At 32.3% G+C, this 25,329-nt stretch overlaps 1 protein-coding gene across 2 annotated transcripts in view; it reads right to left on the minus strand.

Annotated features, from left to right (window-relative positions):
- LOC126881395 (lysosomal acid phosphatase-like) overlaps window positions 1-25,329 on the minus strand; it is a 77,418-nt gene that overhangs the window by 46,420 nt on the left and 5,669 nt on the right. Inside the window, exon 2 of one of the 2 annotated variants that reach the window (XM_050645649.1) lies at window positions 6,213-6,311. The exons of the other annotated variant lie outside the window; for it this stretch is intronic. Within the exon in view, the coding sequence (XP_050501606.1) occupies window positions 6,213-6,311 (99 nt within the window). The remainder of the gene's footprint in view (window positions 1-6,212; window positions 6,312-25,329) is intronic. 2 annotated transcript variants of the gene reach the window in all.

The raw sequence follows: 25,329 nt of genomic DNA on the forward strand, positions 1-25,329 counted from the left end.
ACACGACTCCCCACGGAGCTGGGGTGGGGGGTTACTTTAAAATCTTAAATAGGAGCCCCCATTTTTTTATTGCATATTTGGATTCCTTACGAAAAAATAAGTAACTTTTATTCGAAACATTTTTTCGAATTATGCATAGATGGCGTTATGATCGGAAAAAACGATTGTTGGAAATGGAAAATTAAATTAAAAAATGGTAAGCGCCCACTAAAATGGAAAATGTTACTTAACTTTTTTTGGTTTTAGGATCTACTCTTCACAACGCAATAGGTCTCCAAAGCGCTCGAGTGACTGCACATTTAGCATACTTTTACTGGCATAACTCCCAGTATATTTACAATCTGTCACATTTATAATATTGAAGGACAATAAGTAAATGGTCGGATATTTACATTGGACATGTAGGAAATATTTCCAGTGAATTATTTCCTTTACATAATTAACCTATTTATTTAAAACCGTTATTTGTTTGTTATTCTGAGTACACTTAGTTAAACCTGCTTATTAGGTCCGTTGGTTTAAATTTTTTTAAGCGGCGCACCTCACCTACGGTTTTAAATAGATCACTCGCGAGGGGGTTCACATGCGTATTCGGTCTATCCCGATATTTTTCACTATGTCGTTTTATTTCACTTTTGATGGTGGGGATTTCCAAGTCTCTTTCTTATTGCTGTATTTGGCACGTACCAGGGGACATTGACTATTATTCTTAAAACCTTATTTTGGAACCTTTGAAGTATTTCTAAGTTTGAATTTGACGCTGTGCCCCATAGCTGGATTCCATATGTCCAGATTGGTTTTAGAATTGATTTATATACAAGTATTTTGTTTTGAATGGTCAGTTTTGATTTCCTGCCAATAATCCAGTATAGTTGCTGCAGTCTAAGTCCTAGTTGTTTTCGCTTGTTGAATATATGTGTCCGCCATGTGAGGCGTTTGTCGAGGTGCATGCCTAAGTATTTCACACTATCAGCTTGTGCTAATTGGCTGTTATTTAGTTTCACTGGTGGACACTGATCTCTTTTCATCGTGAAAGTAACGTGTATTGATTTGGATTCATTCGCTTTTATTTTCCACTTTTTTAGCCATACTCCTATTTTGTTCAAGTTTGTTTGTAGGTTTCTTGTAGCTCCTGCAGGATTGTGATGGGAGGCTAGTATTGCTGTATCATCAGCAAATGTTGATACTGTTGTTTGTTCTGTAGTGGGAATGTCTGCCGTGTACAATAAATATAATATTGGGCCCAAGGTACTACCCTGTGGTACTCCAGATTCTATGTGGTAGATGTTAGTATATTCAGACTGCTGTTTTACTAAGAAAAATCTGTTAGTTATGTATGATTTTAATAATGGATAGAAGTTGTGAGGTAAACCTTTTTTTATTTTATACAATAGTCCAGGATGCCACACCTTATCAAAAGTTTGGCTAATATCTATGAATGCGGCTGAACAATACCTTTTCTTTTCTAAGTCATTGCTAATTTGTTTAACGACTCTGTGGACTTGTTCTATTGTGCCATGTTTTGCTCTAAAGCCGAACTGATGATCTGGTATGAGCTTTTTTTCCGTTAATATTGGCTGCATTTGCTTGAGTAGAAGTTTCTCAAATATTTTTGATAAGATTGGCAAGAGACTGATGGGTCTGTACGAGCTTATTTCATTAGGGTTTTTACCTGGTTTGGGAAGCATTATTATTTCTGCTACTTTCCACTGATTTGGAAAGTAGCTCAGCCTTAGCATTGCGTTAAAAATTTGTAGTAATGCTGTGATTCCTTTTCTAGTGAGTTTTTGCACTTTAATGCCGGTTATTAGGTCATAGCCCGGTGCTTTTTTTGGTTTAATTTGGTGTACAATTACATCTCTTATTTCCTTGTATTTAAAGTTGCTTATGGGCTATTCCATTTGGAGAGGTGACTCCAGGTAGTTTTGTATGTCGTCCATGTCTCTTCTTGTGTACTCTCTACTTCATTTGGTTTAAACACATTTGATAGGTGAAGTGCAAATGCATTGGCCTTTTCTTTGTCGTTTCTGGCCCATTTCCCCTGTTGATCTTTTATAGGGGGAATATGTTGTTGTGGCCTGTTCAATTTTCTTGTTGCTCTCCAGAGTGAGTAGTCTGTTGCTTCCGTTGGCGTTAGGTTTTCGAGATATGCCTGAACCGAGTCATTTTTCATCGTTAACAGAACTTTTTTAGGTCCTTACTTGCTTTATTGAGGTTTTTCTTATTTGCTGCTGTCCTTGTTTGCTGCCATTTCTTGCGTAGTCTTCTCCTTTCAGCAATTTGGTCTTTTATTATGATTGGGTTTTCGTCGATTTTATCACTGTCTTTTTGTATCGGGGTTGCAACCCAACCCGCAGTTTGAATGAAAGTTGTTAGTTTTTTTAATGCTACTTCTATGTCCTCGGTTGTTTTAAGAGGAATTTTAAGATCTATACATGCATCCACCCGTTCCTGAAAGGTGTCCCAATTTGTTTTATGATTGCATACTATAGGTTTTTTTGGTCGCCCTACTATTCCCTCAAACATGGTTAAGAGTATTGGTGAATGATCAGATGATAGATCAAAGCTTGACTGTATTTTAAGTTGTTTAGTATTAATGCCTTTTGTTACGAAAAAATCTATGGCATCGGGTGTTTTCTGTGGATCACTGGGCCAGTATGTAGGTTCTCCTGTGGCGAAGTGCTTTAAGTTACTGTAATTTATAGTTTGAAGTAATTCTCTACCTGTTGTTCTGAAGCTATTTCCTTGTGGCATTTTTATGATTAATTATTTATATGGGAAATAAGCCACAATTAAAATGAAGAAAATAATTTTGTTAACGTTTCGACGCCCAAATCGGGTGCCGTTGTCAAAATACAAAATATTACTAAAATAAACAAAAGAGTTGTTGCTAAGCAAAAAGATTCTTCTAATAATTTATTTAATCTCACTCATTTATATTGGCAATTCAGACATATATTATACATTTTAAAGTAGAAGACTTTAAAATGATATTGCCAATATTTATGAGTTGCGTTCCTGGGACGACTTACTGAAAGATAGTTCATTCGATTACATGAAATCAACCCCAACTCAAGAATATCCGTCATAAAAAATTATAGCATGTGATCTGTCTTTAAAAAGACAACCAAATGCAACGACAGTAAAATTCATGCGTTAGAGACTTCATAGTAAATCACAAGGGAAAACCAGGAAAAAAACCCTGCCATACTATCCCGACATCGTAAGTATTTAGTCTTACATTAATTTATTCTCAATATTTTATATTTTAGTATTCCTTATATATCTAGTATTATTAATATTATTTATAATTTAAACATGTTACAAGTCAGAATTTGGTATTATTTTTTGAGAGTAAATTAATGTAAGACTAAATACTTACGATGTCGGGATAGTATCGCAGGGTTTTTTTCCTGGTTTTCCCTTGTGATTTACTATGAAGTCTCTAACGCGAGAATTTTACTGTCGTTGCATTTGGTTGTCTTTTTAAAGACAGATCACATGCTATAATTTTTTATGACGGATATTCTTGAGTTGGGGTTGATTTCATGTAATCGAATAAACTATCTTTCAGTAAGTCGTCCCAGGAAGGCAACTCATAAATATTGGCAATATCATTTTAAAGTCTTCTACTTTAAAATGTATAATATATGTCTGAATTGCCAATATAAATGAGTGAGATTAAATAAATTATTAGAAGAATCTTTTTGCTTAGCAACAACTCTTTTGTTTATTTTAGTAATATTTTGTATTTTGACAACGGCACCCGATTTGGGCGTCGAAACGTTAATAAAATTATTTTTTTCATTTTAATTGTGGCTTATTTCCCATATAAATAATTAATCAATTCTCTACCTTTCATAGTTATTAGTCTGGAGCCCCAGGCTTTGTGTTTGGCATTATAGTCTCCTCCTGCTATGAATCTCTTTCCAAGCGTTTCGAAGAATTTAGAGTATTCTTGTTTTTTATTGTTATGTTTTGGAGGACAATAGACTGCAGAAACTTTTAGAATACCGCTTCCAGTATTTAGAGCAACTGTTGTTGCTTGCAGGTGATCTTTCGCATAGTTTGTTTCTTCGTTGTGGTTTATATTGCTGCGAATTATAATTGCAGTTCCACCATGGGCTGCTCCATCTGGGTGATTTGTTTGGTAGATATTATATTTTGCGATTTTCATATAAGACTTTTTAGTAAAATGCGTCTCTGCTATTAACATGATGTCTATTTTGTTTTCTTTGAGAAACGTCTTTATTTCTTCTGCATGTTGGCTGAGTCCGTTTGAATTCCATTGAGCTATTTTTAGTAACTGTTTCATTTCGATAATTGGTTAACTAGGGCTGTGATAAGGTTCATCATGGTCCCCATCTGTGTGATTAGGTCCTTCATCATTCCTTTTAACTCTGATTATATGTTGGATAACATATATTTCAGGGTAGCCATTGATTATGTTTTAACCACTATACAGGGTGTCCAGAAACTCTACCGACAAATGAAGACAGGAGATTCCTCAGGTAAATTTAAGATAATTTAACCCAATTCACCTAGTCCGAAAATGCTTCTTAAGGGAGCTAGAGCTCTTTGAAGATGGCGTCTTGTAATTAGTTTTTCTTAAATACCTCCAGAACGCTTCTATTTAGAAAAACAAAAATTGGTACGCGTATTTATGTTCAAGATATAAATCTAATCCATACATTGCAAATTTCTAGTACCGATCATAGGCGTCCGTTTTGGGTAGGGCAATGGTTATTTTATCGCATAACTTTTTTATCTTTAACTTTTATGCATTTCTGACACTGGATTATTAAATTGTGAAGTATTCTAGTACTAAAAGGTACTCTTGTTTTAAATCGGTAGGACACACCGTTTTCTAGAAAAATCGATTTGAAAATTTTTCACTTTCTGAATTACAAAAAAAAATTTCAAAAAAAAACTGTTTAGAAAGACGAAAACTGGTACATTTATTTATATTCCAGAGATAAATCGATTTCATTAATTGCGAATTTCTAGTACTGGTCATAGGCGTCCGTTTTGGGTAGGTCAACAGTTATTTTATAGCATAATGTTTTTGTCTTGAATTTTCGAGCATTTTTGACACTAGATTATTAAATTATGAGGTATTCGAGTACAAAAAGTTACTCTTACTTTATGTTGGTAAAATACTTCGTTTTTTGTTGTAAAGTCCTTTCAATTTTTTTTCAAATTCCAAAAACGAAAAACTTTCAAATCGATTTTTCTAGAAAACGGTGCATCCTACCGACTTAAAGCAAGAGTACCTTTTAGTACTAGAATCCCTCAAAATTTAATAATCCGGTGTCAAAAATGCATAAAAGTTAAGGACAAAAAAGTTATACGATAAAATACCCGTTGCTCTACCCAAAACGGACGCCTATGACCGGTACTAGAAATTTGCAATCGATGGAATCGATTCATCTCTGAAAAGTAAATATGCATACCAATTTTCGTTTTTCTAAATAGAAGCCTTCTGGAGGTATTTAAGAAAAACTAATTTCACGACGCCATTTTCAAAGAGCTCTAGCTCCCTTCAGAAGCATTTTCGAACTAGATGAATTGGGTTAAATTGTCTTAAAATTATCTGAGGAATCTCCTGTCTTTGTTTGTCGGTAGAGTTTCTGGACACCCTGTATACCTTACATTGTAAAAGCGGTAGTTAAAGTATCTATCTCTACAGTGATGAGCGCGTTAATAACCGGCAAAATAACGCAATAGATGGACAGGACAACATACCAAATTGTGAAATAAAAAGATATCGTGACACTAGCAGAGGTGGAAATTTTTCGATATAAACGTATAAGTTAACATTTCATTACATAATTTCCCACCTTTAGACGTCTATAATAGGAGTATTTTATAAACTTCTCCTGTCATAGTGACAGTTGTCATACTCGTCCGATATGTCTAAAGCTTGGAAACTATGTAATGTAATATTAATTTATGCGTTTATATGGATAATTTCCACCTCTACTAGTTTCACCTCTTTTTACTTCACATTGTAATATGTTTTCCATCTTTTGCGTTATTTTGCCGGTTATTAGCGCGCTTATCACTGTATATTAAATAATATTTAAACTAATAAAAGATAAGGTACTTGCTACAATAATATCGATATAATCATATAAACCAAAACATATATGTAACAATAATTATTGAAACATGATTGATTTGATAAAAATTAATTAATGCCATCACAATACCTGAGTTAGTTGACCCATACCCATCGGCCAGTATGATGGATCATAGTATTTATCATGTGGAAACGAAATTACAGGTGCTCTGTCTCCATGCCTATAGACCTAAAAAGATATCTGTATTGTATCCATTAAAAATTATACCAAATTTATAACGCATCATTGCGCAATGGCCCAATGATAAATGAAGCTTCTTTATGGTAGAATATGACTGTTTATTTAATAAGTAATAATAATAATTATTATTATTCTACCAAAACGACCAATGAAAGCAGGAAAGAATTGGTTTGATGAAGAATGCCTTAAAATAGCAAAGAAAAAGAACACACAATAAGACAAATGGCATTAACAAATAATAATGATGGTACAAACCAGAGTTACAAAGATCAAAGACGAATAATGAGAATGGTATGTAGACGAAAGAAAAGAAAATTTAACGAAAAAATATTAATAATAATAACAGAGGATAATTTTAAAATTGACCATAAACAAATGAAAACAGAGATAACTATTGAGTTTATCCGAAGAGTAAAACAGCTGCTTCGCTCACACCTTAACAGTAGAAATTTGTTTAAGGCACTAAACACCTAAGCATGTTCCGCGCTTAGCTACTCATTTGGCATTGTTATGCGGACAAAAACGGACATAGAGAATCTTCAGCGAAAAGTAAGAACACACCTCACAAAGGCACAAAACACCATCCCAAAAGTGCAGTAGAAAGAACGACATTATCACGGAATTTAGGAGGAAGAGGACTTATGGATATAGGTGAGCAATTTGACAAACAAATTGCTAACTTAAGAACTTATTTTCAGATGCAGGCTGAGACATCTACTCTACATCGCGCTATCTGCGCAGTAAATGACACAACACCGATCAAACTGAGGGAACCAGAAATGCGCATAAACCACCTCACTAAAGAGGAAAGAATACGCACCTGGATGGGTAAACCTCTAAACGGGCGATATCCCAATGAGGTCAGCCAAGACTACGTCGACAATACAGCGTCGAACTATTAGTTGAAATCAGGAAGGATGTTCCCTGAAACGGAGGGATCATTACTGTCCATTCAGGATCAGGTTATACCAACCAGAAAATACCTGAAATATATCGTCACATTATTACCTGCACATAGAACCTAATGAACACCTATCGTCAGATCATTCACCAATTATTGCAGCAATAATGACAAAACCATCAGAAAAATGTCCACCTCCAAGACTAACGAATAAAACAACAGACTGTAATATTTTCAAAGAAATCCTACAGGGACAAATAGACCTAAAAATCCCACTAAAACAACCACAAGATATAGAAAAAGCAATATAAACACTAACAAAACAGATACACGAAGCTGCATGCGAATCTACAAAACAAAATTTTGAACGAAAACAGTTCCATAAGGATTGCCCAACAATATACAGGGTGAGGCAAAAAAGGGGCCTATTAGAAATATCTCGAGACCTAAAGGCAATAGAATCATGAAAATTGGAATAAAGGGGTTTTGAAGGATGATCTATTAAATGAAAATATTTTCATCTCTTTGCAACTTCCGGTTATACCGGAAGTTGCTTATAACTTCGTTTTTTAAATGGGACACCCTGTATATTTTTAGATTTTTGGATTCTCTTTGATGTCTTCTTTCTTAAAATATCAGGTTTTGTAATATTATACAGAGTATTTTAAAGGAAAATTACGTTTTTTTATTAATTTCGTAGCAAAATTAACACCCTGTAGAATTGTAGTAGTTTGACATCTAAAACTCTACTTACGTTCAAATGATTTTTAATATACTCTACTATTGTTAAGAATCATTAGTATAGCTAAATTTTTAATTTTAGTATACAGGGTTGGTCGAAACTCGGAATGAGTATTTTCTGAGTTTTCTTAAATGGAACACCCTGTATTTTAGTATTGTAATGAAATGATATTTTATGGTACTTTTTTATTTCCTAAGCATTCCCTATACCTAACTGTTTTAATTTGCGCTTAATTTTTAATCGCACCAACAATTATAACTACATAGGGATTTTGATAGCTAAACCATTATTGGTAATTTTAAGGACCAGTCTGGATTATAATTATTTATTTCTGAAAAATTATTTGGGATTGAGTATTTTCACGGCCAACCTAATAAAATTTCACGTATTTTTTGTTGCAATTAATGTTTAGCTTGAATCACCAATAACTCACAAATTAAAGCAGTTAGGTATAGGGAATGCTTAAGAAATAAAAAAGTACTATAAAATATCATTTCACTACAATACAAAAATACAGGGTGTTCTATTTAAGAAAACTCAGAAAATACTCATTCCGAGTTTCGACCAACCCTGTATACTAAAATTAAAAATTTAGCTATACTAATGATTCTTACAATGGTAGAGTATATTAAAAATCATTTGAACGTAAGTAGAGTTTTAGATGTCAAACTACTACAATTCTACAGGGTGTGAATATTGCTACGAAATTAATAAAAAAACGTAATTATCTTTTAAAATACCCTGTATAATATTACAAAACCTCATATTTTAAGAAAGAAGACATCGAAGAGAATCCAAAAATTTAAAAATATACAGGGTGTCCCATTTAAAAAAACGAAGTTATAAGCAACTTCCTGTATAACCGGAAGTTGCAAAGAGATGAAAATATTTTCATTTAATAGATCATCCTTCAAAACCCCTTTATTCCAATTTTCATGATTCTGTTGCCTTTAGTTCTCGAGATATTTCTAATAGGCCAGTTATCTGCCTCACCCTATATATATATATATATATATATATATATATATATATATATATATATATATATATATATTGAAAAACAAAAAAACAAAAGATGTAAATCTTTGAAACACACTCAGTGATCAAAAGATCTAAGTTATTGGTTTACCGACCAAACGTAACTAAATCAAACAAATGAAATAGAGAATGTGGAAAAATCCCCTTACGAACAATTCACACATCCACCATTTCAGGTTGGGAAAAATTTCTTGAATAGAATCAAAGATCCAAACACCTGTTCTTAAAAATGTGTTTCGCCCTCTTCAACCTCTCTGGGCTTATCAATAAAGATGAGAGGTTGAATATCTTTAGACACATTCCATCAAAAAACAACATTCGAGACCCAGACATAGCAGGAGCGTATATCTACGCCGCATAATCTGACCATGACAGCCTCACGTTTTAATTCCCTAATTACTATAAGTAAAATATATGTTTGAAAAACAAAAAAACAAAAGATGTAAATCTTTGAAACACACTCAGTGATCAAAAGATCTAAGTTATTGGTTTACCGACCAAACGTAACTAAATCAAACAAATGAAATAGAGAATGTGGAAAAATCCCCTTACGAACAATTCACACATCCACCATTTCAGGTTGGGAAAAATTTCTTGAATAGAATCAAAGATCCAAACACCTGTTCTTAAAAATGTGTTTAAGAACAGGTGTTTGGATCTTTGATTCTATTCAAGAAATTTTTCCCAACCTGAAATGGTGGATGTGTGAATTGTTCGTAAGGGGATTTTTCCACATTCTCTATTTCATTTGTTTGATATATATATATATATATATATATATATATATATATATATATATATATATATATATATATATATATATATATATATATAATATAACTAAGCAAAATCATTGGCTAATACTCGTAAAGTGAATGTGAATTTAGTTGGAAATATATAAAATGATGAAGGGTCATCATTATCCAACATCATTTTATTTATATATATGTATATATATATATATATATATATATATATATATATATATATATATATATATATATATATATATATATTCTATAACACTATAAAACAGTGTTGAAATTATCGGGAAATGCGGTCTGTGGCTTAGATTGAAACTACATTTAATTCTATTGAATTCGATATTTCGATGAGTATTTATTAATTTTTCATCTTCATCAGGAACAAACTACAAAATTAACTAACAGTTAGGTACAAACATAATATTACAATGATATAACTTACGAATTGTTGTAGGTATGTTATATAAAGCAATTTAACTTAAAGCTATGCATGTCGTTTCACGAGAACGTCGAGGGCGGCACTGAATCAGGTATCTTTTCTCACATGTGTTAAGGGCCAAAAGTTCCAATATCGAGCCATCTGTTTAATATTCTGCTATTTTTAGAATTTTAAAACATTGCAGTAAATTTCGCTTAATCTACTTGTGTCTGATTTATAATTAATTGAACGTTTATTACTGTTTATGTGGTACATCTCGAGGAACAATCTTTTCTTATAATTGCTTTCTGAATCTAGGATCTTGATATCTGACAAATTAAATTGGTGTCCTGTTGTTATGGAATGGTGTGCTGCTGCACAAGTATTTTTGTGTGTTTTGCAATCACTTTTGTGCTGCGTTATTCTTTGATTCAACCATTGCGCTGTTTGTCCTATATACTGCCCATCACATTCGAGACAAGAAAGTTGATAGATGATATGACTCTGATTTAGAAGCGGTGTCTGGTCTTTAAGCTTCGAGAATAAGCTATAGTTGGATATGCTATTGTATTTCGCTATTTTGATTTTCGGAATTCCGTTCAGCAGCTTGATTATATTGTTGGTTAAGCCATTTATGAAGGGCAACTTTTTGTAAATCACGTGATCTGATGGTCTGTTGTCACGTTGCCCGTCGTATAAGTCTGAGTTATATATCAGTTGCTTAAGAATTTTACTTGGATAGCCGTTGTTCAAGAATATGTTATAGAGTATTTTTAAATTCTTTTGTGTGAACAGGTCATTGCTGATGTGTAAAATTCTGTTTTTCATTGCCACAACAGTGTTGTGTTTTTGGCTTTTAGAGTGCTGAGAGAAATAATTTATATATCTTCCAGAGTCAGTTGGTTTCTGATACCAATCCAAAATTATCTTGTTCTCTGTGGTTCTTATCACCTTAGTGTCTAAAAAGGGCACACTTTGTTCTTTCTCCTCCTCAACGGTAAATTGTAGGTGTTTGTTAAATCCATTGAAGAGGTCCAGTGTAGTTTGAATAGAGTCCTCGGGGATCGCAACTACACTGGACCTCTTCAATTTACCGTTACAATTTACCGTTGAGGAGGAGAAAGAACAAAGTGTGCCCTTTTTAGACACTAAGGTGATAAGAACCACAGAGAACAAGATAATTTTGGATTGGTATCAGAAACCAACTGACTCTGGAAGATATATAAATTATTTCTCTCAGCACTCTAAAAGCCAAAAACACAACACTGTTGTGGCAATGAAAAACAGAATTTTACACATCAGCAATGACCTGTTCACACAAAAGAATTTAAAAATACTCTATAACATATTCTTGAACAACGGCTATCCAAGTAAAATTCTTAAGCAACTGATATATAACTCAGACTTATACGACGGGCAACGTGACAACAGACCATCAGATCACGTGATTTACAAAAAGTTGCCCTTCATAAATGGCTTAACCAACAATATAATCAAGCTGCTGAACGGAATTCCGAAAATCAAAATAGCGAAATACAATAGCATATCCAACTATAGCTTATTCTCGAAGCTTAAAGACCAGACACCGCTTCTAAATCAGAGTCATATCATCTATCAACTTTCTTGTCTCGAATGTGATGGGCAGTATATAGGACAAACAGCGCAATGGTTGAAACAAAGAATAACGCAGCACAAAAGTGATTGCAAAACACACAAAAATACTTGTGCAGCAGCACACCATTCCATAACAACAGGACACCAATTTAATTTGTCAGATATCAAGATCCTAGATTCAGAAAGCAATTATAAGAAAAGATTGTTCCTCGAGATGTACCACATAAACAGTAATAAACGTTCAATTAATTATAAATCAGACACAAGTAGATTAAGCGAAATTTACTGCAATGTTTTAAAATTCTAAAAATAGCAGAATATTAAACAGATGGCTCGATATTGGAACTTTTGGCCCTTAACACATGTGAGAAAAGATACCTGATTCAGTGCCGCCCTCGACGTTCTCGTGAAACGACATGCATAGCTTTAAGTTAAATTGCTTTATATAACATACCTACAACAATTCGTAAGTTATATCATTGTAATATTATGTTTGTACCTAACTGTTAGTTAATTTTGTAGTTTGTTCCTGATGAAGATGAAAAATTAATAAATACTCATCGAAATATCGAATTCAATAGAATTAAATGTAGTTTCAATCTAAGCCACAGACCGCATTTCCCGATAATTTCAACACTGTTTTATAGTGTTATAGAATATACTTGCACGGTCGATAAATACATCGGATTTCGAATCCAGTTCTGTATATATATATATATATATATACATCCTTCGTACAAAGTCAGTCCATTAAACAAAACAGTTATCCCGAGCCATCGATTTCTGATAGAGTTAGAGGAGTATATCTTTCAAATTTAAACTTAGGTGATATGTGACGTAATGAATTATGAAATATATACTTGACATAGTTTGCAAATAAAAGATTTGTAGAAAAAAAATATATCACCTAAAAATTTCTAACAATCCTGAGCCGATAGTAGATTCATACAAACCCAGTCCATCTTTATACTCCAATAGGTATCCATACGGTAATTTCCGAGCCAGGCAGTGTTGCCGTAATATTAAAACGCGTAAAAAGTGCAGACTTTTAAATCATTTTACATTTGGCCGTTTTCGTCTACAAAATCAACTTCACAGTCTCGTCTACAAATTTCACGCCTAGAAATTTTAAATACAACGTACTTAGTTGAAATGGGAAGTAAAAGTTACGAGATTTAAATTAGAACTTGTTCGAGTTACGAGATTTAAATCATAAATTTACTTTTATATACGGGTCATTCCATTTCAAATCACTCAATTTTGGAGCAAAAAAAATTTTGGACCTCCGATTTGTCTGAAAATTGGTATATAGCTTCTGCGGGACGTAAAAATAAGATATTTAAGGTCAAAAAATCTTCTTCTTTTTTTCTCAAAATGTTATTTTATGCGATTTTACAGTGATTTGATGTTAATTTATACAAATTTGCATTTTTTATCGTAAAGTATCAATGGAAAACATAATATTTTTGATATATTGATTTTCCATATCAATGGAAAACATTATATGGCATTATAACAAGTTACTTTGATTCAAAACAAGCTTTTGATCAAATTTTATAGCGTAGAAAACGTTAAAATACCGTTTTTTACATTTTTATCCATTCCCAAAATACATCATAATCGATTTGGCTGAAAATTTGCCAACAGATAGACAAAGCATGAAACTTTAGGTGATGAGAAGGATTTGAATTATATTACAATACCAAAAAAGGCACATGCAATATTATAGTCAAAAATATAGGCTTCTACTGTAAGTACAATTAACTCAAAAATATCGACCTCACGACAAAAATTGTTAAAAAGAATTTGTAATAATTGTAAATACGATTTATTTGGAACAATTTCAGGTCCTCCCATTTTTGTCGAAAAGTTAAAAATGGCGGAGATATTGAGCAAAACAGGTTCTCCTTTAAAATCAAGATGGCGGCTAACGTAACAGAAGAATTCATTCGTGATTTAAATTTAGGCTACTATTGACTCTCCTAAAGATCAGAAAAATAAAATTTTGGGCAGCTCGGCATTCAAGGTCAAATGCTATCTCGACTGGACTAATATATACTTTTGAATCTGATATTACTGCATGTAACTTTTTTGGTATTGTAATATAATTCAAATCCTTCTAACCACTGAAAGTCCTATCTTTTGGCTATCCGTGGGCAAATTTTAAGCCAAATCGATGATGATGTATTTTGGGAATGGAGGAAAATGTAAAAACCGGTATTTTAACGTTTTTTACACTATAAAATTTGATCAAAAACTTGTTTTGATTCAAAATAACTTGTTATAATGCCATATAATGACATGTTTGAGTCCTTTCTATTAAAATATTATGTTTTTCATTGATACTTTACGACAGAAAATGCAAATTTGTTTAAATAAACACCAAATCACTGTAAAATCGCATAAAATAACATTTTGAGAAAAAAGAAGAAGAAGATTTTTGACCTTAAATATCTTATGTTTACGTCCCGCAGAAGCTATATACCAATTTTCAGACAAATCGGAGATCCAAAATTTTTTGCCTGAGTGATTTGACATGGAATGTACCATACTGATTTTGTGAAGCATACATCTATATTCATTTAAATACATGGTTTTCTTACTTTTTGCAGGAAAAGTACGACTTTGCTCCCTACAATCAGGTCAGAAAAAGTATACTTTCGGTAAAGGTTGAGGGACAATTTTTTTTCATATATTATGTAAAGTTTGCTACCTACTAAATAAACTTAAAAAACACCCTGCTAGTTTTCACAATCATAAACTTGTCAGGATGATAAGTTCCACAATTAAAACTTCCCCTGTTCCAGTGTTCCTATACATCAAAGTTTGTCCGACTAAACACCGTTAAGCTATTAACAAATGTTCAGCATGTTATTAATCAACTTTTTTTTGGCACGCGGGATCCAGGCCTAAAAATTTATTTAAATATAAACAAATACAAGAAAGTCTAACATTGTGGATATTTAAACATCTCGTAAATTATTAAACGTAAGAATAACTGTTTCAATAAATTTTTGTGAATTGTAAATAAGATATGTACCTCCTACCTACAGTTATTTGCTTATTCACATTTTCACAATGGGATTTGTCGGACTCATGGACGTATAAATAAAGATATTATATATATCTTTATTTATATATAGTATATATCTTTATTTATACGTCCATTGTCGGACTGCATTTACTTAAAATTTTACAATAGGTATTATTACCCATGTTTACGATCCCGACTTAGCCATAAAAATATCGGTACCTATCCTATGAATCACTTCCTTTAGTTTAGTCCTTTAATAATTTCATAGTTGGAATTATTATACATATTGTGTTATTTTGTACCTAAATAGTTTGTTTTTACAATTGGAATAATAAACAAAAGATCAGCATTTCTTATGTTAAATAATGTTAGTATAAGAATACATAAAATACAACCATGAATATCTGAATAAGTCATTCAATAACTTCTAAAAAATTTAGTATAATGTGACTAAATATAGTTTTGTCCAATAAATATCTCCCATTATCGTCAAAAGGTACTTTTAAATGTTTTAACTTTATTCTGCGATTTTGCTTCTTCTTCTTTAAGTGCCGTCTACCAATCGGTGGTTTTAAGGTGGCAATAAGTGCGGTGGTTTTGATATCATCATCATTCTCTTTACTCTATCTACCGCTGCGCTGAAGAGTTCTACAGAACTGCATTTAAACCAGTTCCTTAAAAATTCTTCAACCATGACACTTTCGTTCTTCCAATACTCATTCTGCCTCTTATCTTTTCCTGTAATATCAGTCTTAGCATTTCATATCGCTGTCTCTTCATTACGTGTCCCAGATATTATAAATTTCTTATTTTTATTGTGTACATTATTTCGCATTATTTGCCAAATTCTCGCAATACTTCCGTGTTCGTTTTCTTCTGTGTCCATGCTATTCTAGGCATCCTTCTGTAACACCACATTTCAAATGACTGTAGCTTATTTATATGTTCTTGCTTTAATGTTCAACTTTTAAGTCCATATTGCTGTATCGAGAACACGTAGCATCTCAAAGCTCCTACTCTCAGTTCCAATCCAAGGTCTTTGTTGCAGAAAACTGTTTTCATTTTTACAAACGCACTTCTTGCTATTTCTATCCTGGTCCTTATTTCTGTTGTTTGTTGTTTTGTCATTATTCTATAAAATCCAGGTTCCTAGGTATTTGTATGTATCGACCATTTCTATCGGTGCATATCCCAAATGAATGTTTGGTTGTATGTTTTCTTAGTTAGTATCATGTATTTTGTCTTTTTTGTATTCATTTTTAGTCCATTTTCTTCACAGAAACTGTTTGTTTTGTTTAGTAGTAGTTGGAGTTGTTCAGCAGAGCTTGCTATGATAATTACAGTATCATCTGCATATCTTATGTTGTTAATAGATCTCCCGTTTGGTATTATTCCTTCACTATGAGAAAGTAATGCTTTTTCAAAAATGGCTTCACTATATACATTAAAGAGTAATGGAGACATAACACATCCCTGCTTAACTTCTCTCCTGATTTCAATTTCTGGACCGGGTTTGTATCTATTACAATTTATGCTCTTTGATTCCTGTAAAGGTTTGTTACTATTCGGAAGTCCCTTTGGTCTATGTTTTTTGTCTTTATAATTTGTACTAATTGTTCATGTCTTACTTTTTCAAATGCTTTCTCAAAATCAACGTAACAAACATGCACATCCACATTCATATCTATACATCTTTGAGCTAACACATTAAAAGCAAATAACACCTCTCTGAGACTTAGTCATTATTAGATTATTTATTTTAGATTATTATTTTTAAAAAGACAGCCCTTTATCGAATGTTAATTTGGTTTTACCGACATTTTTGAAAGTAAAAGTAATATCTTGAGTTAAATATGGGTGAGCACAAAAAATACACCATTGATAAAACTTGCTACTAAAGGTCTCTATATAATTTCTCGTTGGTAGGAACATAAAACTTGAAGCCTTCGAGATGTGGCTATACAGGCGAATCCTAAGGATATCATAGACTGACAAAATAACCAACGAGACCGTATTACGAAGAGTGGGCAAAGAAAGAGAGTTGATGTATACCATTAAAAGGAGAAAGTTAGAATATCTCGAACACATAATGAGAAAGGGCACCAAATACAGATTACTGAAGGTAATCCTTCAAGGTAAAGTATTCGGAAAGCGAGGAATTGGGAGAAGAAGAATATCATGGTTAAAGAACCTGAGGAAATGGTTCTCCACAACAACAACTAATCTATTTAAAGCATCAGTTAATAAAGTAATTATAGCCAGAATGATCGCCAATATTCGAAACGAATAGGCACTAAAAGAAGAAGAAGGAACATAATCCATATAATTATCTACGTATAATTACATAATCGACATAATTATCCGCCAATGAGGAGGCTGAAAAGAAGAATGTGGAGAAAATCGACAAATCTGAATTACTGGTTTTTACTCGTATTTTAATTTTGATGTACATTGTAATTTTGTTGTAAGGTTTGTAAATTGTTTATATTAATATTTTAGAAGATGGTGTGTTAATTAAGCATAACATAAGATTCTTAAGTTTAATCCATTTGCAACAACTCTCAATAAATATATTAGCTATTTTCGAGGTGAACATTTTTTACCCACCCTTGGGCATACATGGAACCTAAAAATGTTGGGCGTTGAAGGGTTAGAGCAAATGCCGTATTGGAGAGTATTGTGTACAAAACGAGCACAGAAACACTCCTCGCATAATATTACACTATCTTCACATTACATATTATAACACAAGGGCTTCACACTATACTGGTTTTGGCCGATAGTAGAAAATACAACGATAGGTATCAAGGAAGACTTTATTAGACTGTAAAATACTGCAAAACAAATAGGCCTCCGAATAAATAAGAATAATACAAAATTTATGGCTATAATACGAACGGAACAGTGAGACAGAATATTAGAGTAAAACGTTACAATGGACCAGTACAACTTTAAAAGGGTTCATTAGTTTAAACATTTGGGAGCTACAATCAGCTCTGTCAACATCATTACTCATAAACAGATATCAAAGACAAGATACAAAGTGCAAATCGTTGCTGGTTTGCGTTACAAAAAAATAATAAAATCCAAAAATGTATCCAGCTGTACAAAATAAGAATCTACCGTTCGGGCCTATAATGACGTATGCCTGTGAAACATGGACAATGACAAAACAATACGAGAACTGCTTAAAAATCACAGAAAGAAGAATTCTTACAGGAATATATGGAGCAGTTAAAGATGACACCAGAGAACTGTACAAAGTGGGAAACTACCAGCACTTATATGACTAACCAGATATAGTTAAAATAATAAAGTCACAAAGATCGGTCGGACATGACAAGAGACGAGAGCATTGTATCGCCACATTCTCAACATTTTACAAGAATTAATTACTTTTCCAAACTATAATCTACATTAAAAGTAAGACAGCCAATTTGTCTGTAAAAAAGTGACAAAAAACAAAAGAAAATATACCTTATACGACATTATAAAACAAAATAAAAATATCTCAAAATATCTCTACATTAGTTTCTTAATTTTGTTCTCTTTAAAATTTGGAACTCAATTAAAGAATATTGTTCTTTCTACTATAATTATTTACAATATACATTTTATGAAAATCTGTTATGTATTCCAAACAACCAGAATCCATTTAAAATTACGAACGACAAATTTATCATTGTATTGTCACTCCCTCGGGTCGACCGTTTCAATAATATCCTTTTTTTACCTGAGGTGACACGAAACGATATACTGTATTGATAGTTACAACCAACGCTGTTGCCACTTCTGTTGGTTCGGAATTGCTAATTTTAAGACATATATACAAATAGATGCAACAGCGCTTGTATATAATTTTAGGCGGAATTCGTTGGAACTAACAAAACAATCCTTCGTACAATGTGGAGCCACTTGACTTCAGTTTTGCCTTGCACTTTTTGACTATATGTGGCTCAAATATAGGCATGTTGGTATCATTTGCAGTAGATAATGCCATACTCTTTCATTTTCTTCCGCAATAGTCAATAAAATATGCAAATTGATGTAGAAAACTGCGAGAAACAATCCGGAGCCACGTATATGGTCTCACATTGTTTCACTGGTCTGACATTGTTCATTCATTTACCTATTACTGGACTGACTTTGTATGGAAGCGGAATATATATATATATATATATATATATATATATATATATATATATATATATATATATATATATATATATATATGTATATCTGCAACCGTGAGGAGAAGGCATTTGATCGTGTTAAGCACTCTACATATATTGATCGAAGCTCTAATAGTACATTCTTTCACGGTTTTGCTGTAAATTTTAAAGAACCGCTTGGATTGAAATTTGGCATACGGATAGCTAACATGTCAAAGAAAAAAAATGATAAGGTGCCGATGTGTGCTTTTGCTCTGGGGTGAAAAAATATATGTCCAAGTCCTGAAATGGATAAAGTGATTAATTTTAAGCAACTTTTGTTCTATCTAGTTTTTTCGCCACATTAATACTTTTCGAGTTATTTGCAAGTGAATATGTTCATTTTTCAACAAAACAACCACGTTTGTAGACGGTTTTTCGCAAATAACACAAAACGGTGTATATAGGGTGAGGCAGATAACTGGCCTATTAGAAATATTTAGAGAACTAAAGGCAACAGAATCATGAAAATTGGAATGAAGGGGTTTTGAAGGATGATCTATTTAATGAAAATATTTTCATCAATTTGCCACTTCCAATTATACCGGAAGTTGCTTAAAATTTCGTTTTTTTAAATGGGACACCCTGTATATTTTTACATTTTTAGATTCTACTCGATGTCATCTTTCCTAAAATATGCGGTTTTGTAATGTTATACAGGGTAGTTTAAAAGCTAATTACGTTTTTTTATTAATTTCGAATTTCGTAGCAACTTTCACACCCTGTAGAATTGTAGTAGTTGGATATCAAAAACTCTACTATTTATGTTAAAATGATTTTTAATATATTCTTCTATTATTAAAAATTATTAGTATAGCTAAATGTTAAATTTTAGTATACAGGGTTGGTCGAAACTCGGAATGAGGATTTTCTGAATTTTCTTAAATGGAACACCCTGTATTTTAGTATTGCAATGAAAAGACATGTTATGGTACCTTTTTATTTCTTAAGCATTCCCTATACCTAAATGCTTTAATTTGTGCTTAATTGTTAATCGCGCCAAGAATGTTAACTACGTAGATATTTTGATAGCTCAACCATTATTGGCAATTTTAAAGATCAGTCTAGATTAATATGTGTTTATTTCCGAAAAATTATTTGTGATTGAATATTTTCACGGCCAACCTAATAAAATTTCACACATTTTTTGCTGAAATTAATGTTTGGCTTGAATCATTAATAACTCACAAATTAAAGCTGTTAGGTATAGGGAATGCTTAAGAAATAAAAAAGTAGCATAAAATATCATTTCATTACAATAATAAAATATAGGGTGTTCCATTTAAGAAAACTCAGAAAATACTCTTTCCGAATTTCGACCAACCCTGTATGGTACAATTCAACATTATCTATACTAACAATTTTTAACAATAGTAGACTATATTAAAAATCATTTGAACATAAATATAGTTTTTGATGTCAAACTACCACAATTCTACAGGGTGTGAATATTGCTAGGAAATTAAGAAAAAAAACGTAGTTATTTCTTAAACTACCATGTATAACATTACAAAACCTATATTTTAAGAAAGAAGACATCCAGGAGAATCCAAAAATATAAAAATATACAGGATGTTCCATTTAAAAAAACGAAGTTATAAGCCACTTCCGGTATAACCGGAAGTAGCAAATCGATGAAAATATTTTCATTAAAGAGATCACTCTTCAAAACCCCTTCATTCCAATTCTCATGATTCTGTTTCTTTTAGTCTCAAGATATTTCTAATAGGACTTTTATCTGCCTCACCCTGTATATTAGGTCACTATACCTAACAAAAGCAGAGTTATAGATAATGAAAAATAGGTTCATATTCGAAAAATTCCAGATAGAATAATTCAATGTGAAATATCCAAATAATGAATCATTCTTGGGGAAACACATTACAACTTTTTTAAAGTGTTTAAGAAAAGCTTTATTTCTGTTTTTTTTTTTAATTTCTAGCATCAAATTTAAGCAAGTGACGCTGAAAATAAAGTTAGTCCCTTTTGTTTTGGCAAAAACCCCCGAATTAGCAACTTAAATAAAATTTATCGTTACCGCTTCACAAGTTACTTACAGTAGGAAAAATGAAAGAATACCCATGAACGAACATATAAAACACGCTGTATTTTCCTGTCACCGTGTCACAAAGCAAATTGTCCAGTGCAAGTACATGTAACAATAATTATTACATGTACTTGCATTGGACAATTTTCTTTGTGACACGGTGACAGGAAAATACAGCGTGTTTTATATGTTCATTCATGGGAATTCTTTCATTTTTCCGACTGTATGTTGTGTTTATATGATCTGTAAGTTTTATTGATTCAAAGTGCTTATTTTAAAAAAAATTGGTTTTAAAAGTAAAATTTTTAGAAATTTTAATTTTGGAAAAAATGCTTTTATTCAAAATAACTTAAAAAATTGTTAGAGATACCAAAAATCTTAAACAATAAAAAAGTCGGCTTCACTTTTCTGAATATTTTGTATTTTTTGTCTTTCTGTAAGACAAAAATTGGTTAAGATGCAGTGTTTCTAAATTTGCATACACTCGTGATAAGTGACTCGTTCAAGCCCTTTTAACTACAGCTCTTTCAAAAATAAGGACTTTGAACCGATGAAACTTATAGATCATATGATCAATACGTACGCGCGTAAAAAAACTTGTGAAATGGTAACAATTAACTTCATTTGAAATGCTAATTAGGGGGTGATTTTCCCGATTTTTTACCAAAAAAAAGGGACTAACTATATTTTGAGGGTAACTTGTTTACTTTTGATGCTAAAATTTTTTTTTTAAAAACAAAAATAAGTATTTTTTAAACACCGTAAAAAAGTTAAAATGAGTTTTCTCCAAAAAAGTGCTTCGTTTTTTGGTTATGGCACGTTAAATTATTCGATTTGGAATTGGACGAATATGAACCTGTTTTTCATTGGCTATAACTCTGCTTCTACTAGGTATAGTGACCTAATATATACACCACGTTTTTCACTTTTTTACGTGCTATATTTTTGATAAGAATTTTTTTTTTCGACCAAATACTTACTTTTTGTGTTATTTGCGAAAAACCGTCTGAAAACGTGGTTATTTTGTAGAAAAATTAACATATTCACTCGCAAATAAGTCGAAAAGTATTAACTTGGTAAAAAACTTTATAGAACAAAAGTTGCTTAGAATTAGTCATTTTATCTATTTTCGGACTTATTTCGAACATATATTGTTCACCCCCATAAGGGGGCGAAACTCAGCCCTAGGGCAAAAGCACATATCGGCACAATATAACTTTTTTCTTTGACTTGTTAGCTATGTGTGTGCCAAATTTCATGTCAATCCAAGCGCTTCTTTAAAATTTAGAAGTTTTGCAATATTTTACCTTTAAAGAACGTACTATATAAGACATTGGCTTGGATGGCAGAGACGTTCGCATAATTGCAAATTTTTCTTGGAATCAAACAACATCAGTTTTAGTAGATGGTGTGCAATCACAGGCTCTTAATATTAAGAGAGGAGTACGACAGGGATGCCTCTTGTCACCCCTGCTTTTCAACGTTTACTCCGAAAGGATTTTCAGAAATGCACTTTCTAAAAAGGAAGAATGAATAAGTGTGAACGATAAAGTCATTAATAATTTGCGATATGGGGACGATACAGTACTCCTAGGTTCTATTCAAGAAGATCTGCAAACACTCTTTGATAGACCAAAAATACTTTGATAGACTTTGAAAACCAAAATACTCGTATTATGTAAACAACAGCATATAAAACCGTCTATATAATATGTAAATAATACCAAACTTGAGCAAGTTGATAAAATCGTTTTCCTTGGACAGCAATTAAATTGACTCGCAGAAAGTCACGGCGAAATTTAATCTAGGATAGAGCAGGCCGGAGCCGCTTTTAGAAGAATGTCCAAGGTGTTATGTAACAGAGACCTAAAATTGGCATTGATGATTCGTCTACTTCGCTGCTACGTGTTCTCGGTCTTACTTTATGGTGTCGAGTCCTGGACTGTGACTAAAATTGACCTAAACCGTCTTGAGGCTTTCGAAATGTGGTGCTATAGAAGAATTTAAAAAGTTTCCTGTGTGGAGAAGATTCGAAGCTCCATAATACTATACTAAATTTACAATCAAGATGCAGTAGAAATAAACAAACCAAGACACATTAAATGCTACTAGGAGCACTACCGAATCATAATTTACAATGTATAAACTTTGGAAATCACAATTTGGGATTGACAATGTATATATGTTACAGTTCAAGTTGATTATCCAGTTGGAGTTGACTCCAACTAGTTGGAGTCAACTCTAACGGCTGGTTTCAGTAAAAGTTGATTATAAATATAAAATGAAGATTTATATTCAACATTTACTAGTAAAAGTAGACTCCAACTAGGAAAAGTATACTCTTCCCAATGCCATTTAGTAAAAGTTGATTCTGATTCATACAAACAGCCGATTCTAGAAATTAACTGTTACTGAAAATGTTCAAATTAGTCTAGGCTGTATCGTCGCCCCCGTTAGGTAAATTACTCCGATTCGAATTTTTTGCACAAACTTACTCAAAAAGAGGTCCTTATAACAAATCTACTGGGTGCCAGGTAGTACCTTGATCGATAAATTGTTAAACAATTTTTTTTAGACAAATTCACAAAAATAATTTTTTCACTTCGAACAATATTTTTTTAGATCATTTGGGTTATTCTGAGCAAAAAAAGGTATTTTGTGATTTTTCTCTAAAATTGATTGTTGTCGAGTTATACGCGATTTAAAATTTGAAGAGTGCGAAAATAGCCATTTTCAAGACTAATAACTCGGTTAAAATCCATTATTATGAAAGTCAGAATGTGACCAAACCAAAGTTTATAGCCCCCTCTACAAGATCCAGCAGAAATTTTTGTCACTATTTTATTACTAAGCTTTATTTTTAATTATTAACAATGAGCGCTAAGTGCGTATTAGGCGGCCGTCAATGGTGAATCTCACTCGCACTCACATTGACGGCCGCCTCAATACACGCTTAGCGCTCATTGTTGATAATTAAAAATAATATCTTATTAATGAAATAATGACAAAAATTTCTTCAGGATCTTATATAGGTAGCTTTAATCTTTGATTTTTTTTTAGGTTCTGACTTTCATAATATATAATATCGTATGGTATTTTTGCCTTTCGGACAGTTCCGGCGCCAATTACATATTTAACCCTGTTTTAAGTAACTAGTGTCGATGTACACTAGCCCAGGGGGACCGACGGCTTAACGTGCTCTCCGAGGCACGGTGAGACGGCTCGTGTCATTATTGGAAATGAAAATGGTTTGTCTTTGGCAGGGCTCGAACCCACGTACACTGGCGTATGAGGCCAGCAATTATGCCGTTACTCCACGGCCGCTCGCTCGACTTTCACAATAATTATCTTTAACCGAGTTATTAAACCTTAAAAATGGTTATTTTTTAAGGGCGTTTTTCAAAATTTAAGTCGCTAATAACTCGACAACAGTCAATTTTAGAGAAAAAAGGCCTAAAGGATCTAAAAAAGAAACTGTACGAAGTGAAAAAAATATTTTAGCGAATTTGTTTAAAATCATTGTTTATCGCCAAACGTCACTAAAATCATCCATTATTGTACTCATTTGCCCTCATTTTCGGCAGTAAAGTAACACTTTGTTGTATTGAAAGAAGAATGTTACTTTACCTGCCGCGATTATTAATCAAATTAACCAAGATTGAATGTAAGTGGTCAATGGCAGCAATCGATTATTTATTTGAGTGAAATTAAAATTTACTTACTTTAATTATTAAAAATATTGTACAAAATTTATCTTATTAATAAAATTTATGTCAAAAAGTAAAATTCTGTAGTGTTTCGCAATTATATTCATACAAAATAAATCAAAACTTTACAGATTTAGTAATTAGGTAGGTATACAATATGCAAAAGTCATCTGTCATTACTGTCATACGAATTTTAACGACCCCCCTACAAGATACTGAAGAAATTTTTGTTATTATTTTATTACTAAGCGGTTATTTTTAATTATTAACAATGAGAGCTAGGAGCGTATTGACGCAGCTATCAATGTGAGTGCGAGTGAGATGCACCATTGCACCATTTTGGCATTTAAAAATTCAAACTTCTGTCAAAACTTTTTTTGTAATTTATTGCTCACATGTCATCACCATGACAAGGCGAAAGTTCTTCTTCTTGTGGTGCTTTCTCCTTTAGTGGAGGTTAGCGACTACACTGGCAAATCTGTCTCTGTCCAATGCGGCTCTAAACAAAGATGTTGAATCAAGGCCGGTCC

This window comes from Diabrotica virgifera, chromosome 3, assembly GCF_917563875.1.
Source record: "Diabrotica virgifera virgifera chromosome 3, PGI_DIABVI_V3a".
Lineage (NCBI taxonomy): Eukaryota > Metazoa > Arthropoda > Insecta > Coleoptera > Chrysomelidae > Diabrotica > Diabrotica virgifera.